Source organism: Aquarana catesbeiana, linkage group LG12, assembly GCF_042186555.1.
Source record: "Aquarana catesbeiana isolate 2022-GZ linkage group LG12, ASM4218655v1, whole genome shotgun sequence".
In the NCBI taxonomy this organism is placed as follows: Eukaryota; Metazoa; Chordata; class Amphibia; order Anura; family Ranidae; genus Aquarana; species Aquarana catesbeiana.
Window position 1 is genome coordinate 10,748,825 of NC_133335.1, and position 16,561 is coordinate 10,765,385.

Consider the following 16,561-nt stretch of genomic DNA (forward strand, 5'->3'; position numbering starts at 1 on the left):
TAGTCATAAAAATATTTTAATTTGAATTATTTTTTCAGCCTTTCCTGACTGATTTTCAGACCTTTTTATTTTTTATTTTTTTATTTTTATATAGATTTTATTTTATGAACACAATATATGGACATTTTTAAACTATATTTATTTAAAAATAACGTATAGGAAGTTTAAATTTTGAGGTTGTAATATGTTGGTCTTTTAATGCCCCATACTTTTATTTATATATATATATATATATATATATATATATATATATATATATATATATATATATATATATATAAAGCTCAAAATTTAAACTTCCTATACTTTTTTAAAAATAAATATAGTTTAAATTTAAATGTCCATGAATTGTGTCCATAAAAAAAAATATGTTGTAAATCACTAACTGATGATTATCACTTACTAAAAACATGCTATCTATGTAAACTTACATTCTCTTGGATTTTAATGGGTGGGGGGTCTCCTTTAAAAGACTGAAGATAAAGGAAAATTCAAAGATTAGGTGTAAAAAAATGTTTACATGTAAAACTGACATTTAGAAATCCTATTCTAAATACATCTTTTTTCTTTCTTTTTTGGATAGAAAAGGTAAGGTAAGATTTTTTTTTTAATTTTTTTTTTTTTACAAATTTTTCTTCTAATTTCCTGTTCTATCTCCCCAAAGAGCCCCCCAAAAATAGGCAATAGCAAAGAAAATAGTCACTAACTATTCCTAATTCATTCTAACCAATTATCATTATAAACAATTCATGGTTATAGTAGTAATAGTATTATTATAATTGTACGTGATTCATATTATATTAACTATCAATAATAATTAATTATGAAAATTATAGTTCATAGTTATAATTAATTCATTATAACTATAAAAAAAAAGATCATTCATAAATATAATTCGTTCAGTATAACTAATTCATTCGAACCATTCCATCTCCAAAATTAAAAAAAATAATAATTGTGTTTTAGATATACTAATCATATGAGCTATATTTGCTGAATTTGTATAATAATAATGTCATTTGGCGAAATGTCTTTCTAATTTTCTGTTGCGTCTCTTGGACAGAAAGTGATGTGCAATTTTCCCAACGAACCTCCATAAAAAAAGACAGCAAAGAAAATAGTATCTATTCTTAATTCATTCGAACCAATTATTATAATTAATTCATAAATATAATACTACTATTATAATTATAAATATTTAATATTATATTAACTATTAATAATAAATAATTATAAAAAATATAGTTCATAGTTATAATTAATTCATTATAACTATAAAAAAAGATCATTCATAAATATAATTAGTTCATTATAACTAATTCATTCGAACAATTCCATCTCCAAAATAAAAAAAAAATAATAATTGTGTTTTAGATATACTAATCATATGAGCTATATTTGCTGAATTTGTATAATAATAATGTCATTTGGCGAAATGTCTTTCTAATTTTCTGTTGCGTCTCTTGGACAGAAAGTGATGTGCAATCTCCCCAACGAACCTCCAAAAAAAGGCAACAGCAAAGAAAATAGTCACTAACCATTCTTAAATCATTCTAACCAATCATTATAATTATAATTAATTCATAACTATAATAAAAATATTATAATTATACATAAGAAATATTATATTAAGTATTAAAAATTCATTATTATAAAAAATATAGTTCATAGTCATAATTAATTCATTATAACTATAAAAAAAAATAATAATCATTCTTAAATATAATTAGTTCTTTATAACTAATTCATTCGAACCATTCCATCTCCAAAAATTAAAAAAAAAATAATCGTATTTTTGATATATTAATCATATAAGCTATATTTGCTGCATTTGTATAACAATGTAATTTGGTGAAATTTCTTCTAATTTCCTGTTGTGTCTCTCGGACAGAAAGTGATGTGCAATCTCCCCAATGAACCCCCAATAAAAAGACAATAGCAAAGAAAATAGTCAATAACCATTTCTAATTAATTTGAACCAATTATTATAATTATAATGAATTCATAATTATAATACTAGTATTATAATTATACATATTTAATATTATATTAACTATTAATAACTATAAAAAAAAAACAATCATTCATAAAAAATAATTAGTTCAATCTCCCAAAAGAACCCCCAAAAAAAGACAACAGCAAAGAAAATAATCACAAACCATTCTTGATTAATTCGAACCAATTTCATAGTTATAATTAATTCATTATAACTATAAAAAAAATGATCACTCATAAATATATTTAGATAATTATAACTAATTCATTCAAACCATTCCATCTCCAAATTTTTTTTTTTTTTTTAAATAATCGTATTTTAGATATACTAATCATGTAAGATCTAAATTTGCTGAATTTGTATAATAATAATGTAATTTGGAAACATTCTAACCATTCCCTCCCCCACATTTTTTTAATAATTGTGTTTTAGATATACTAATAATATAAGCTATATATTGTGTTCAAAAAATAAAAATAAATAAAATATATCAGTGTATCAAATTTTGATTTTCGTATACAGTATATGTTTACATATAAAAAATATAAAATAGTGTTTAAGTAATGTAACATTAATTAATTAAATGTAATATAAAATAGTGTTTCATTAATATACCATTAATTATTAAAATGATTTAATAATTATTTTAAAAAATATATATTATTATAATAATTTTTTAGTTTTTTCAGTGTAATTTTGGGTCCCGGCTTCTCCATTTGATACCCCACCCTAGTGGCCCCTGGTTCATATACAGCAATGCATTGGGAATATAACATTTTGAAGCTTACTGACCTTTCTCCAGAACAGCCGGGGTCGTGCGGGGGATTCTTTGGCTCCTTTGCCGTCATCGGCCGCGGCGGTGATCTGCGGTGGGACATTGGAAGGTTTAGCATCCTGCGGGATTATCTGTTCTGGAGCCGACTGCTCCGCGTTGGCTGACACAGACACAACAGGCTCATCTACTACAACCTACAAGGAAGATTAGTGGTTAGTACGGGGTTAGAGGTTAGCAGGATTCTATGTCTGAAAATATTCTTTTTTAGTATTCTTTCTTTTTAATAAAAGTAAAAATAAAGTCTGATTAAAAGTGTCAGTACATCAAAACTGGAATATGGATTATATAAAAGAGGAAATGTCATGTGATGATAAATATATGGAAACAGTCTGAAAACAATTACAATAAACTTCTGGTTCCGGGGGGGGGGGGGGGGGGGAGACATTTTCCTACACACAGGTGACTTCCTGTCCCCTGATCAGATAGAGGGGGGAATTCTTGGTGAGCCTTCTTCATCCTCAAATGGAGGATGTCACAGAATTTAAAATTTTTCCTAAAAGGACTCGTATTGTAATTGAAGAAAAGTCCTTTAATAACTTTCACAAATTGATCAGGAAAAAACTTGAGACAGAATCTTTTCCATTGCATGAGTTTACACTGGTGTCCTCCAGTGGGATAAATAACCAGGAAGCCAGCTGTGTATTTGGAAAGAACTTCCCCTGGGAACAGGGGGTCTTTTTCAGATCAAATAAAATTAAGAGAAGTGTATATATATATATATATATATATATATATATATATATATATACTATAAGAAGATTAAACGTAATTGAATATCTCATAAAACAACAAATTCAATTGAAAAAATTTGAAAAAAATAAAATTATATATATATTTTTTTAAATTTTTTTTTATTTCATTAGTTTATCGATAAGGGGGGATAGGAGGAACCAAATCACAAAAAAATATGTGTATATATAAATATATATATATATTTATTTTTTGGCATTGTTTTTTGTTAGCATGTTGATGAGGGGGAAGGGAGGAACCACACAAGGCAAAGTATAAGAAGATTAAACTTTAGTAAATACCTCATAAAACAAAAACAAAAAAAAACCACAAAAAAAAAAAAAAAAAATATATATATATATATATATATATATATATATATATATATAAATTTGCTGCTTTATGCTTTATGAGGTATTTACTAAAGTTTAATCTGATTATACTTTGCCTTGTGTGGTTCCTCCCTTCCCCCTCATCAACATGCTAACAAAAAAATAATAATTATATATAAATGGTATATATAAATTATATAAATCTTTTTTTTTATTTCAGTAGCATATCAATAAGGGGGGAAAGGAGGAACCAAGAAAGGCAAAATATAAGCAGATTAAACTTTATTGAATATCTCATAAGATGACAAGATAAAAAAAGGAAAAATAAATAAATAAATAAATGAAAGAATAAATACATATAAATATATATATATATATATATATATATATATATATATATATATATATATATATATATATATATATATATATATATATTTATTTATTTTTTAATTCATTAATTTTTTTTTTTCATAAAATGGTAAGATAAAAAATATATAAAATATAATATAAAAAATAATATATAAAAAAAAAAATATATATATATATATTTTTTTTATATATTATTTTTTATATTATATTTTATATATTCAATATTCAATATATTATATATTGTTTTCCTTTTTTATCTTGTCATATTATGAGATATTCAATAATGTTTAATTTGCTTATTTTTTTTGCCTTTCTTGGTTCCTGCTTTCGCACATGCCAATGCAATTTTTTTTTTTTTAAATCCATTCAATTTTTATCACACGTCTTATTATAGGCCCAATGACATCATCACTGGGGTCTCTGTGCTTCCCTGTACAATGCAGGCAGATCATGGCTGGTGGGAGGGGCCAGCAGGGTGCTGTACAAAGATTCCTGAAACCCTCACACTTCTTTGCTTCAGTGTCTCAAGATCCCTCAGTCCTGATGCAAGCCGTGGTTTAGCTCTTGGGAGGAGTTCTGCAAAGATTAAAATGCCATGATGGGTGGATGTGGGCATCGCTGGGCAGGCTGTAATTGCATGCAGACCACCCTGGGTAGCACCCACGTGTGATGCTGAGCCTACATGACTGAAAGAACTGCAACCCAATGAATGAAAGGGGCGAGCGAGAGAGAAAAGAGTTAGATGATGCTGGACATCCTCCAGCCAGAAAATGAGGCGGGACTTTTTGTCTGACTTGCTGCAGCTTCTAATGCACATGGTGAGAAGCTCACAGTGTGCAGCAAAATCAGAAGAAGCCATTTCAGTCCAGGAGAGGAGGCGGTACAACTGTGCGAGACTGAAGGGGAGGCTGGAGGTCAGATTTAGGATATTAGTTCCTGTCAGACAGTTGCGGCTCATTTCGTTCTGAATCGAAATTCCGACAAATTTTTTGTTATTTGGGAATTTGGATGTATCCGAATTACAATAGTAACAAATTTAAACTGATCCGAAATAATGAAACTAAAAATTCAGATGAAATTTGGATAGTTTTCTAATCGAATAAAGGAATAGAATAGAAAATAATACAATAGAATAGAAAATAAAAGAACAGAATAAAATAGAATAGAAAATAAAGCAATAGAATAGAATAAAAATAGAATAAAACAGAATATTACCATCTTCTAGTATTCAAATTTCAAATAGAGTGAATTTGAATAGAATAGAAAAGTATAGAATAGAAAAAAACGATAGAATAAAATAAAATAAAAAGAATATAACCATCTTCCAGAATTCGAATTTCAAATAGAATACATTTGAATTTCAATATAATAGAAAACAATAGAATAGAATAGAAAAAATATATAACAATATACAATTTTGAATAGAGTAAAGTTGAACAGAAAAGAATAGAAAATAATTGAATAGAAAAGAATAGCGTGAAACAGAACAAAATAGAATAGAAAATAAAATAACAGAATAAAATAGAATAGAAAATAAAGAAATGGAATAGAATAAAAATAGAATAGAATAAAACAGAATATAACCATCTTCCAGAATTCAAATTTTGAATACAATACAAAAGAATAGAACATGAAATAGAAAAAATGGAATAGAAAAAACAATAGAGTAGAATAAAAAGAATATAACCATCTTCCAGAATTCGAATTTCGAATAGAATAAATTCAAAATTGAATAGAATAAAAAATGAAATAATAGAAAATTATAGAAAAAACACAGAATAGAAAGAATATAACAATATAACCATCTTCCAAAATTCTAATTTTGAGAAGGATAAAGTTGAACAGAACAGAAAAGAATAGAATAGAAAAGGATAGCGTAAAGCAGAATAAAATAGAATAGAAAATAAAGAAATAGAATAAAAATAGAAGAGAATGAAACAAAATATAACCATCTTCCAGAATTCGAATTTTGAATAGAATAGAAAAGTATAGAATTGAACATGTAATAGAAAAAATAGAATAGAAAAAAAACAATAGAATTGAATAAAAAGAATGTAACCATCTTCCAGAATTCGAAATTTTGAATAGAATAAATTTAAATAGAATAGAAAATGAAATAATAGAATACGAATAAAAAGAATGTAACCATCTTTTGAAATTCGAATTTTGAATAGAATAAATTCGAATTCGAACAGAACAGAAAAGAATAGAAAAGATTAGAAATGAAAAAAAAAACAATAGAATAGAATGGAATAGAAAGAATATAACAATATAACCATCTTCCAAAATTCTAATTTTGAGAAGGATAAAGTTGAACAGAACAGAAAAGAATAGAAAATAAAAGAATAGAATAGAAAAGAATAGCATAAAACAGAATAAAATAGAACAGAAAATAAAGAAATAAAATGAAATAGAAGAGAATGTAGCAAAATATAACCATCTTCCAGAATTTAAATTTTGAATAGAATCGAAAAGAAATAAAAAAATAGAATAGAAAAAACAATAGAATAGAATAAAAAGAATGTAACCATCTTCCAAAATTCAAATTTCGAATAGAATAAATTTGAATTGGAACAGAACAGAAAAGAATAGAAAAGTAAAAAGACAATAGAATAGAATGGAATAGAAAGAATACAACTATTTTCCATTTTTGAATTTGGTTGAATTGAGTTTGAAAAAATGAAACAAATTCTGAAAATGAATGAAACAAATGTATGTAAATAACGAATCGAAACAAAACGAAGCAAATGTTTTGGTTGTGCCCATGTCTGGTCCCCGTGTGTTATGATTGGACGGATATCTCCCCGGGTATTATCCGCTCTCCTGGGACAATGGGTGATTATTGGAAGGTGGTGAATGGTGGACGGGGCGCCTGGCACAAATGTCACTTATGTAACCCGCGTCCTTACAAGAAGTATAATCGTTCTTTTCATCATCGTCCTTCTCTTGTTCATAACTGATACATTAAAAGATTTATTGCAACAATTTATCTTCAGAACCTTCTAGAACAATCGGGCTTTGAGTGGGATTCCCTGGAGGGTGGAGGGAGAGATGGAGGACGGAGGGATGTATTAGAGATTCATGTCTGGGGGACGCTTCTCACTCTTGTGTGAAATAAAGTTTTTTGAGATTTGAATTGCTCTGTAATAAAGCTGAACCCCAGGAAGATATGAAGGACACAAGTAAACGAAGCGCTGTGTTCATTAACCCCTTCCTACCAGCCTCGCACATTTACAGTGCCTTGCAAAAGTATTCACCTCTCTTGGCTATTCACCTATTTTGTTACATTACAGCCTTTAGTTCAATGTTTTTTTTAATCTGAATTATATGTGATGGATCAGAACACAATAGTCTAAGTTGGTGAAGTAAAATTAGAAAAATAAATACATAAAACTATTTTTCAGAAATAAAAAACTGATGATTGTCATGTGCGTATGTATTCACCCCCTTTTGTTATGAGGCCCAAAAAAAACGCTGGTGCAACCAATTACCTTCAGAAGTCACATAATTAGTGAAATGATGTCCACCTGTGTGCAATCTAAGTGTCAGATGACCTGTCATTACATAGAGACATCTTTTTTGAAAGGCCCCAGAGGCTGCAACACCTAAGCAAGAGGCACCACTAACCAAACACTGCCATGAAGACCAAGGAACTCTCCAAACAAGTAAGGGACAATGTTGTTGAGAAGTACAAGTCAGGGTTAGGTTATAAAAAAATATCCAAATCTTTGATGATCCCTAGGAGCACCATCAAATCTATCATAACCAAATGGAAAGAACATGGCACAACAGCAAACCTGCCAAGAGACGGCCGCACACCAAAACTCACGGACCGGGCAAGGAGGGCATTAGAGAGGCAGCACAGAGACCTAAGGTAACCCTGGAGGAGCTGCAGAGTTCCACAGCAGAGACTGGAGTATCTGTACATAGGACCACAATAAGCCGTACGCTCCATAGAGTTGGGCTTTATGGCAGAGTGGCCAGAAGAAAGACATTACTTTCACAAAAAAACAAAATGGCAAGTTTTTAGTTTGGGAAAAAGGCATGTGGGAGACTCCCAAAATGTATGGAGGAAGGTGCTCTGGTCTGATGAGACTAAAGTTGAACTTTTTGGCCATCAAAGAAAACGCTATGTCTGGCGCAAACCCAACGCTTCACAATAAAAAAAAACATCTTCAAAGTTGTGGACATGTTCTGTAAATTAAATGATGTAAATCCTCAAACAATCCATGTTAATTCCAGGTTGTGAAGCAACAAAACACGGAAAATGCCAAGGGGGGGGGGGGTGAATACTTTTGCAAGACACTGTATGTGGCAGCATCGCCATATTCAAACTGGAGAGAATATAGCTGGAGAACATTTGATTTTGCCCCATTTGCACAGAGCAAATTTAGATACAACTTTGGGGAAAATACCACAATATGGCCACTAGATGGCGCTGACTTATAATAGTTAAGACGTATGCTCCTCAGCACCATCTAGTGGTCAATATTTTAAAGTAGCCACAAGGAATATAAATCCACTTTGCGTCTTTGAAAACCCAAATACTATGTTGTAAAAAGTAGCCGTGACATCATCGCTGTGCTGTACATAGTCTGTGCGTAGAGTGGAGCTGTGGGAGGGGCCCAGGAGGCTCCACCCACTACAGGGTGCCTACAGAAAACTACAGGAGGGGGCAGATACAAGACTAATCACCCTGCACAAGGAGAGGGAGCAGCAGTGAGCGGTCTTTATTACAGGAAAGGAAAGTCTCACACTGGATTACTGCACAGATCTGGAAGAAATACACACAGCACACCAAGACGGGTGCTTTCAAATATTTAAACACTTTGATGGGTGGATATCCGTCTGGAGGAGTGGTTGTTCCCATACAAAATCCTAAAAACCTGCGAAGCTGTTCATCCCTCAAAGTTGTATCTAAATTTGTTCTGTGCAAATGGGGCAAAATAGAATGTTCTCCAGCTATATTCCCTCCAATTTGAATATGTGACTGTGGAAATACCACACCATGGCCACTAGATGGAGCTGAGGAGCATACTTATTGCCTATGACAAGTCAACGCCATCTAGTGGCCATAATGCCGCAATGCAGTATTCTCCCCAGTCACACATTCGATCCTAAAGTGAACCTGTGTTAGGGGATTATCAGCCAGCCATCTTCAACCTAGCGGTCTTATAGATGCAGGTTTCAATCTCAGATAACTATTTTGAATTTCTGGGTGGCTCTGATCATGTTTCCCTTGCTAAGTCTTGGTTTTAGACGTGCAATTCGTTTAGTTCCAGATTCGTTTTTTTAAACGAATTTTGACAAATTCGTTAATTCCGAAATTTCCGAATTTCCAAATTTTTCAATTTACGAAATTTCCGAATTTCCAAAATTTCCATATTTCGGAAATTTGGAATTCGGAAATTCGGAAAAATGTGAAAATTCGAAATGAGGAAATTAGAAAATTCGGATTTTCGGAAATTTTAAAATTCGGAAATTTGAAAATCCGAAAATTCAAAAGAATGAAAATCCGAAAATTCAAAAACTCGAAAATCTGAAATAACTAACTAATAATAACTATTAAATTACAGGTATTGGAATTTTCTTTTTAAATTTGGCTGTTAGTGAACGTAACGAGTACGAATTTTTCCCGAAGTTACGAATTATCTGAAATAACAAATGCCGCATCTAAAAGAATGGAACGTAACGATCTTATAATAATAAATAACAATAATAATAATAAAACATTTTAAATATTATTATTTATTAATAATTTGTTCCATGCCATTTGTTGCGGCAACCTCGGCCCTCCAGCTGTTTTGAAACTTACAAATCCCATGAGCGATTGTAAGACCCTGACAATGACAGGCATGACTCCTAGAAGCTGAGCCATGATGGGCTTTGTGGTTTCACCACAGCTGGAGTGCAAAGGTTGCCTACCCCTGGCTTAGGGGTTTAGCATCCACCCACCTTCATTGCAGCAATCCTAGAGTTATAGGTTCAAATCTCAGCTCTTCTTTTTGAATTTGTGAGCGTCCCAACCATGTTTCTCCTACTAAGTCTTGATTTACGGTGCTGGGAAGCAAAGTTCTGGTTGGTTAAGGGACTTAACAGATAATCAATGCTATAAAAGTTGTGTGCTAGTAATCTTAGCTTCATAGGTTCAAATCTCAAGATCTCACTTTTGAATTTGTGAGTCTCCCACTTAGGTTTCACTTACTAAGTCTTGATTTACCGCTGTACAGCTCCAAGGGCCAAATAGCTTAAGGGTTTACCATCCACCGATCTTCATCTCAGTCTCCTTAAAGTTATAAGTTTGAATCTCAGGTTTTATTTTAGAATTTGTGAGTGTCCCAGTCATGTTTTCCTTACCAAGTCTTGATTTACTGCCTGGAGTATCTGAGCTCTGGTTGGCTCAGGGGCATAGCAGCTAGTCATCCCTCTGGAATATTGTAGAGCTGAAGGTTTGAATTTTGGGATAATTTAAATTTCTGCATTTCCCTGATCATATTTCACTTACTAAGTCTGGATTTACTGGTGCTGCTTTCTGATTTCTGGATAGCTTAGAGGTTTAGCATTCACCCCACCGTGTGCTAGCAATTTTAGCAATATAGGTTCAAATCTCCAGATCACACTTTTGAATTTGTGAGTGTCCCAATTATTTTTCACTTACTAAGTCTTCATTTACTGCCTTGGGTTATCAGAGTTTTGGTTGGCTCAGAGACTTAACAGCTAGTTATCCCTGTTGGCAACTTAAGAGTTGAAGGTTGGAATTCTTTCATTTGTGCACCTCCCTGATCACAATTCAGTTACTAAGTCTTGATTTACTGACTTGCTGTCTCAAGGTTCTGGATAGTTTAGGGGTTTAGCATATACCCATCTTCATTCCAACGATCTTAGAATTTTAGGTTCCAATCTCAGATATTCTTTTTGAATTTGTTGGCGTTAATGATTATATTTCACTTTTTAGGTGTTGATTTAATGCTACACCTGCCAAGGGGCTGGATAGCTTAAGGGTTTGGCATCCACCCATCTTCATTGTAGCAATCCTAGAGTTATAGGTTCAAAGCTCTGCTATTCTTTTTGAATTTGTGAGTGTCTTATTACTACTAGTAAGACTAAGTCTTAGACTACTAAGTCTTTACGGACCTGAGAAGCAAAGTTCTGGTTGGCTAAGGTGCTTAACAGATGATCAACTCTCCAAAAGGTTTTTTAGAGTTGCAGGTTCAAATCTTGAATTTTTTCCCTGATCACGTTTCACACCAAGTCTTGATTTACTGGGTTGCAAGCTCAAGGCTCTGTTTAGCTCAGTGGTTTAGCATCTACTAAAGTTCATCCCAATGATCTTAGAGCTTTAGGTTTAAAACTATGATTTTCCTTTTGACTTTGTGGGTGTTTCAGATAATGTTTCACTTACTAAGTCTTGTTTTACTATCAGCAAGCTCAATGTTCTGGCTGCCTCAATGGCTTAGTAGTAAAGTTAGCTATTTAGTAGAGATGTCTGACTTCTGTGTTTCTATCTTGATTTTTAATTTTTGTTTAGTTTGTGCATTTCCCTGATAGTGTTTCACTTACAAAGTCTTGATTTACTAACCTGTCATTTCAAAGTTCACGATAGTTTAGGGGTTTAACATGTACCTATCAACATCCCAATAATCTTAGAATTATAGGTTCCGATTTTATTCTGTAATTTGTTGGAGTTGATTATGTTTGACTTTTTAGGGGTGGAGATGCCCAAGGGACTGGATAGCTTGGGGGTTTAGGATCCATTCTTCTTCATTGCAGCAGTCCTAGAGGTGGTAGGTTCAAATCTCGGCTCTTCTTTTTGAATTTGTGAGTGTCCCAATCATGTTTCTCTTACTAAGTCTTGATTTACAGTGGTCAGAAGCAAAGTTCTGGTCGTTTGAGGGATTTAACCCATACTCAACTCTATAAGAGTTTCCTAGAGTTGGAAGTTCAAATCCTGGATTTTTTCCCTGATCACTTTTTTACTTGCTAAACCTTGATTTTCCTGTTTTGCAAGCTCAAAGCTCTGGTTAGCTTAGTGGTTCTGCATCTCCTGGATTTTGTTCCGATGATCTTAGAGTTATTAGTTTGTTTTCTTTTTGAATTTGTCAGTGTTTCAGATTATGTTTCACTTACTAAGTCTTGATCTACTATTGGCAAGCTCAGCGGTCTGGCTTGCTCAAGGGCTGAGTAGTAGCAATAGATATTTATTATCGCATACCTGGGTTCTTGGGTCTTAGAGTCACAAGTTCAAATCTCTGGCTGCTCTTCTGTATTTGTGGGTGCCCTGGTCATGTTTTGCTTACTAAGCCTTGATTTACTGCTGAAGATACCAGATGTCTGGTTGGCTCAGTGGTTTAACAGCCAGTCACCTTCATCTCCAGTTTATGGTGTTGCAGGTTCAAATCCTGAATTTTTTTATTTATTTTGGCAGTTCCCTGATCGTGTTTCACTTACTAAGTCTTGAATTATTCCTTCAGTGTACATGGTTTAACGTGGCTTTAGGGCCTTAACAGCCTTCTAATCTTTACTCCAGAGCTAATAGAGTTGTAGGTTTGAATCTCAGGTGAACTTTTTTTTAATTTTTGGGTGTCCTGACCACATTTTGCTGACTAAGTCTTGATTTACTAGTACACAGTTCCAAGTTCTGGTTAGCTCAGGGGCTTAACAGCTAGCCAGTTACTCCTGAAAGTGATAGTTTACATGTTGTTGGTGTTGATTATGTTTGACTTTTTAGGTCTTAATTTAGTGCTGCTGCTCCCAAGGGACTGGCTAGCTTAGGGATTTAGCATCCACCCTTCTTCATTGTAGCTAATCCTAGAGGTGTTAGGTTCAAATCTCAGTTGTTCTTTTTGAATTTGTGAGTGTCCCAATCATGTTTCTTTTACTAAGTCTTAATTTACAGTGTTGGGACATAAAGTTCTGGTTGGTTGAGGGGCTTAACAGATAATCAACTCTGTAAGAGGTTCTTAGAGCTGCAGGTTCAAGTCTTGGATTTCTTTCCCTGATCACTTTTTTACTTACTAAACCTGGTTTTCTTTCCTGGTTTGCAAGGTCAAAGCTCTGGTTAGCTTAGTGGTTCAGCGTCTCCTGGATTTTGTTCCGATGTTCTTAGAGTTATAAGTTTGAAACTGTTACTTTCTTTTTGAATTTGTCAGTGTTTCAGATTGTTTCACTTACTAAGTCTTGATCTACTAGTGGTAAGCTCTGTGGTCTGGCTTGCTCAAGGGCTTAGTAGCAGCGATAGATATCTATTAGTGATACCTGAGTTCTTAGCGTCACAAGTTCAAATCTCTGGTTGCTCTTTTGTATTTGTGGGTGCCCCGGTCATGTTTTGCTTAATAAGCCTTGATTTACTGCTGGACACACCAGATGTCTGGTTGGCTCAGTAGTTTAACAGCCAGTTGCCTTCATCTCTCAGATTATGGTGTTGCAGGTTCTAATCCTGAATTTTTTAAATTTATTTAAGCAGTTCCCTGATCATGTTTCACTTACTAAGTCTTAAATTATTCCCTTAGTAACTGTGGTTTCACATGGCTTTAGGGCCTTAACAGCCACCTATCTTCTACTCCTGAGCTAAAAGAGTTGTAGGTTTGAATCTCAGGTGAACCTTTTTGAATTTTTGGGTGTCCTGATCACATTTTGCTGACTAAGTCTTGATTTACTAGCATACAGTTCCAAGGTCTGGTTAGCGTAGGGGCTTAACAGCTAGCCAGTTACTCCTGAAAGTGTTCGTTTACATGTTCAAGTCCCACTGTATTTTTAATTTGTATGTCTTTGATTATCTTTCACTTACCTTGACCTTGATCTTGATTTGCAGCTCTGGGAGTCTCAAAGGGCTGGCCTGGGAGTCTAACAACCGGTTAGCCTAATTGCACAAGGTTGAATCCAAAGGTTCAAAACTCACCCTACCTTTTGAATTTGTGGGTGCCCCTGATTAAATTTCACTTACAAAATCTTTGTTTTACCAGCTATAATCTCACAGGGTCAGCTAGCTCATGCGCTAAGTGATCAACTGGTGCTTTAATGCAAGGTGTAGAGATGCAAGTTTGGATCCTAAATCGAGCTTTTTACAACTTTATGGCTCTTTACTCTTGAAATAGGAGAACTAACACACTAGTCCTTGACCAAAGGCAAATGCCTCAAGGAATGGGGTCACCGACTTGGACACCATGGGGCCTGGGTTCAAATCCATCAAGGCACAGTAGATTACAAGGGCTAATTTCTAAATGTGCTGCAAAGCCATAAAACCATGAAGGTCATGAGTGCGAAACCATGAGAGAGCTGATGGAAGAAACCATGAGAGCGCTGAAGACCCAGAATGCAAAACCATGAGAGTGCTGAAAATTCTGAGGGTGAAACCATGAGAGCGCTGAATACCCAGAGGGCGAAACCATGAGAGCGCTGAATACCCAGAAGGTGAAACCATGAGAGTGCTGAAGACCCAGAGGGCGAAACCTTGAGAGTGCTGAAGACCCAGAGGGCGAAACCTTGAGAGCGCTGAAGACCCAGATGGCAATACCACAAGAGTGCTGAAGACCCAAAGAATGAAACCACGAGAGTGCTGAAGACCCAGAGTGCAAAACCACAAGAGGCTGAAACCATGTGAGTGCTAAAGATGCAGAGGATGAAACCATGAGAGCGCTGAAGACCCAGAGGACAATGCCATTAGAGTGCTGAAGTCTCAGAGTGTGAAACCATGAGAGCACTGGAGACCCAGAGGACAAAACCACAAGAGCGCTAAAATCTCAGAGGGCAAAACCATGAAACCAACCTTCCAGCTACAATTGTGAATCAATGCTCTTCTGTGGTGATGTTTAAAACAATATTTTTTTTTTTGTGTGTTTTTTTTAAACACTACCACACTTTTGAACTGTATTGCACCACTTATTGGCAGTTGAGATATACAGAGACTGAGACATCAAAGTCCTCCACGTGGATTTGAACTCAGGTCTCCAGCCCACCAGTCAAGAGCTCTTACCCTCTGAACCAAACACCCAGCTCCAAAATGAATGTGCTCGTTCTTCTATTTCAGAAGTAGGCAGACTTTACACAATAAAAAAAAAAAAAAAAAAAAAATTAAATGAACAAAACCATAAAAGCACCTCATGGTTATTCAGCTAAATTCTGCCAAATCAGTTCCCATGTGCAGGTTGAATCTGTGGATGGGTTGAAGAGCAATTTGCCTAATTTAAGTTGGCATCTCTAGTTGGGTGGAAAGACATTTGTGAATAAAGTGTATATTTTTTAGAGGACGATCTAGTGTGCCTTATCACAATATGGCTATTTACTGCATATAAACATCTTTGGATGTGTTCATTGAAATCGGCACTTGTCTTCCCTGATGGAGAAGAGAATGTTATACACAGAGAAGAGCCAAGTTGTGCAGATAAGTGGAAAAAAGAGAGGTGATCTCACAAGGCCATGGGCTCTCTCTCATCAAAACACAACCCAGGAGCTATTGGTCTGCTCCTCTGTCTTCCCTAACTATGATCGTATTTGGGTCATGCTACCGCCATAAACTGACTAGTCTAAAAATGAACTAAGCCGAGGTTGGCTGGAGCATTGCAGTAATGTCAATTCAGTCAGAGGCATTTAGATACACAATATTGTCAAAAGTATTGGGACGCCTGCTTTTACACACACACATGAACTTTAATGGCATCCCAGTCTTAGTCCGTAGGGTTCAATATTGGGTTGGCCCCGCCCTTTGCAGATATAACAGCTTCAACTCTTCTGGGAAGGCCGTCCACAAGGATTAGGGGTGTGTCTATGGGAATGCTTGACCATTCTTCTTGTGAGGTTAGGCACTGATGTTGGACGAGAAGGCCTGGCTCGCAGTCTTAGGTCTAATTCATCCCAAAGGTGTTCTATCTGGTTGAGGTCAGGACTCTGTGCAGGCCAGTCACATTCCTCCACCCCAAACTCGCTCCTCTATGTCTTTATGGACCTTGCTTTGTACACTGGGGCGCAATCATGTTGGAACAGGAAGGGGCCATCCCCAAACTGTTGCCACAAAGTTGGGGGCATTAAATTGTCCAAAATGTCTTGGTATGCTTGACACCTTAAGAGTTCCCTTCACTGGAACTGAGGGGCCAAGTCAAGGCTAGTCAAGTTCCTCCACCCGAAACAGGCGAGAAGGCCTGGCTCGCAGTCTCCAATCTAATTCATCCCAAAGGTATTCTATTGGGTTGAGGTCAGGACTCTGTGCAGGCCATTGATACCAATGATGGGGCACTATTCCACCCACTGATACCAATGATGGGGCACTATTCCTCCCACTGACACCAATGATGAGGCACTATT

At 34.5% G+C, this 16,561-nt stretch overlaps 1 protein-coding gene across 11 annotated transcripts in view; it reads right to left on the bottom strand.

Annotated features, from left to right (window-relative positions):
- The window catches only part of BCAS1 (brain enriched myelin associated protein 1), a 118,740-nt gene that overhangs the window by 27,491 nt on the left and 74,688 nt on the right, over nucleotides 1-16,561 (bottom strand). For 6 of the 11 annotated variants that reach the window (XM_073607230.1, XM_073607231.1, XM_073607235.1 and 3 more), the window contains 2 exons: nucleotides 2,789-2,965; nucleotides 432-473 (listed from right to left, as the gene is read on the bottom strand). In XM_073607230.1, coding sequence (XP_073463331.1) covers nucleotides 432-473; nucleotides 2,789-2,965 — 219 coding nt within the window. The remainder of the gene's footprint in view (nucleotides 1-431; nucleotides 474-2,788; nucleotides 2,966-16,561) is intronic. The other 5 variants (XM_073607232.1, XM_073607228.1, XM_073607233.1 and 2 more) reach the window with 3 other exon arrangements.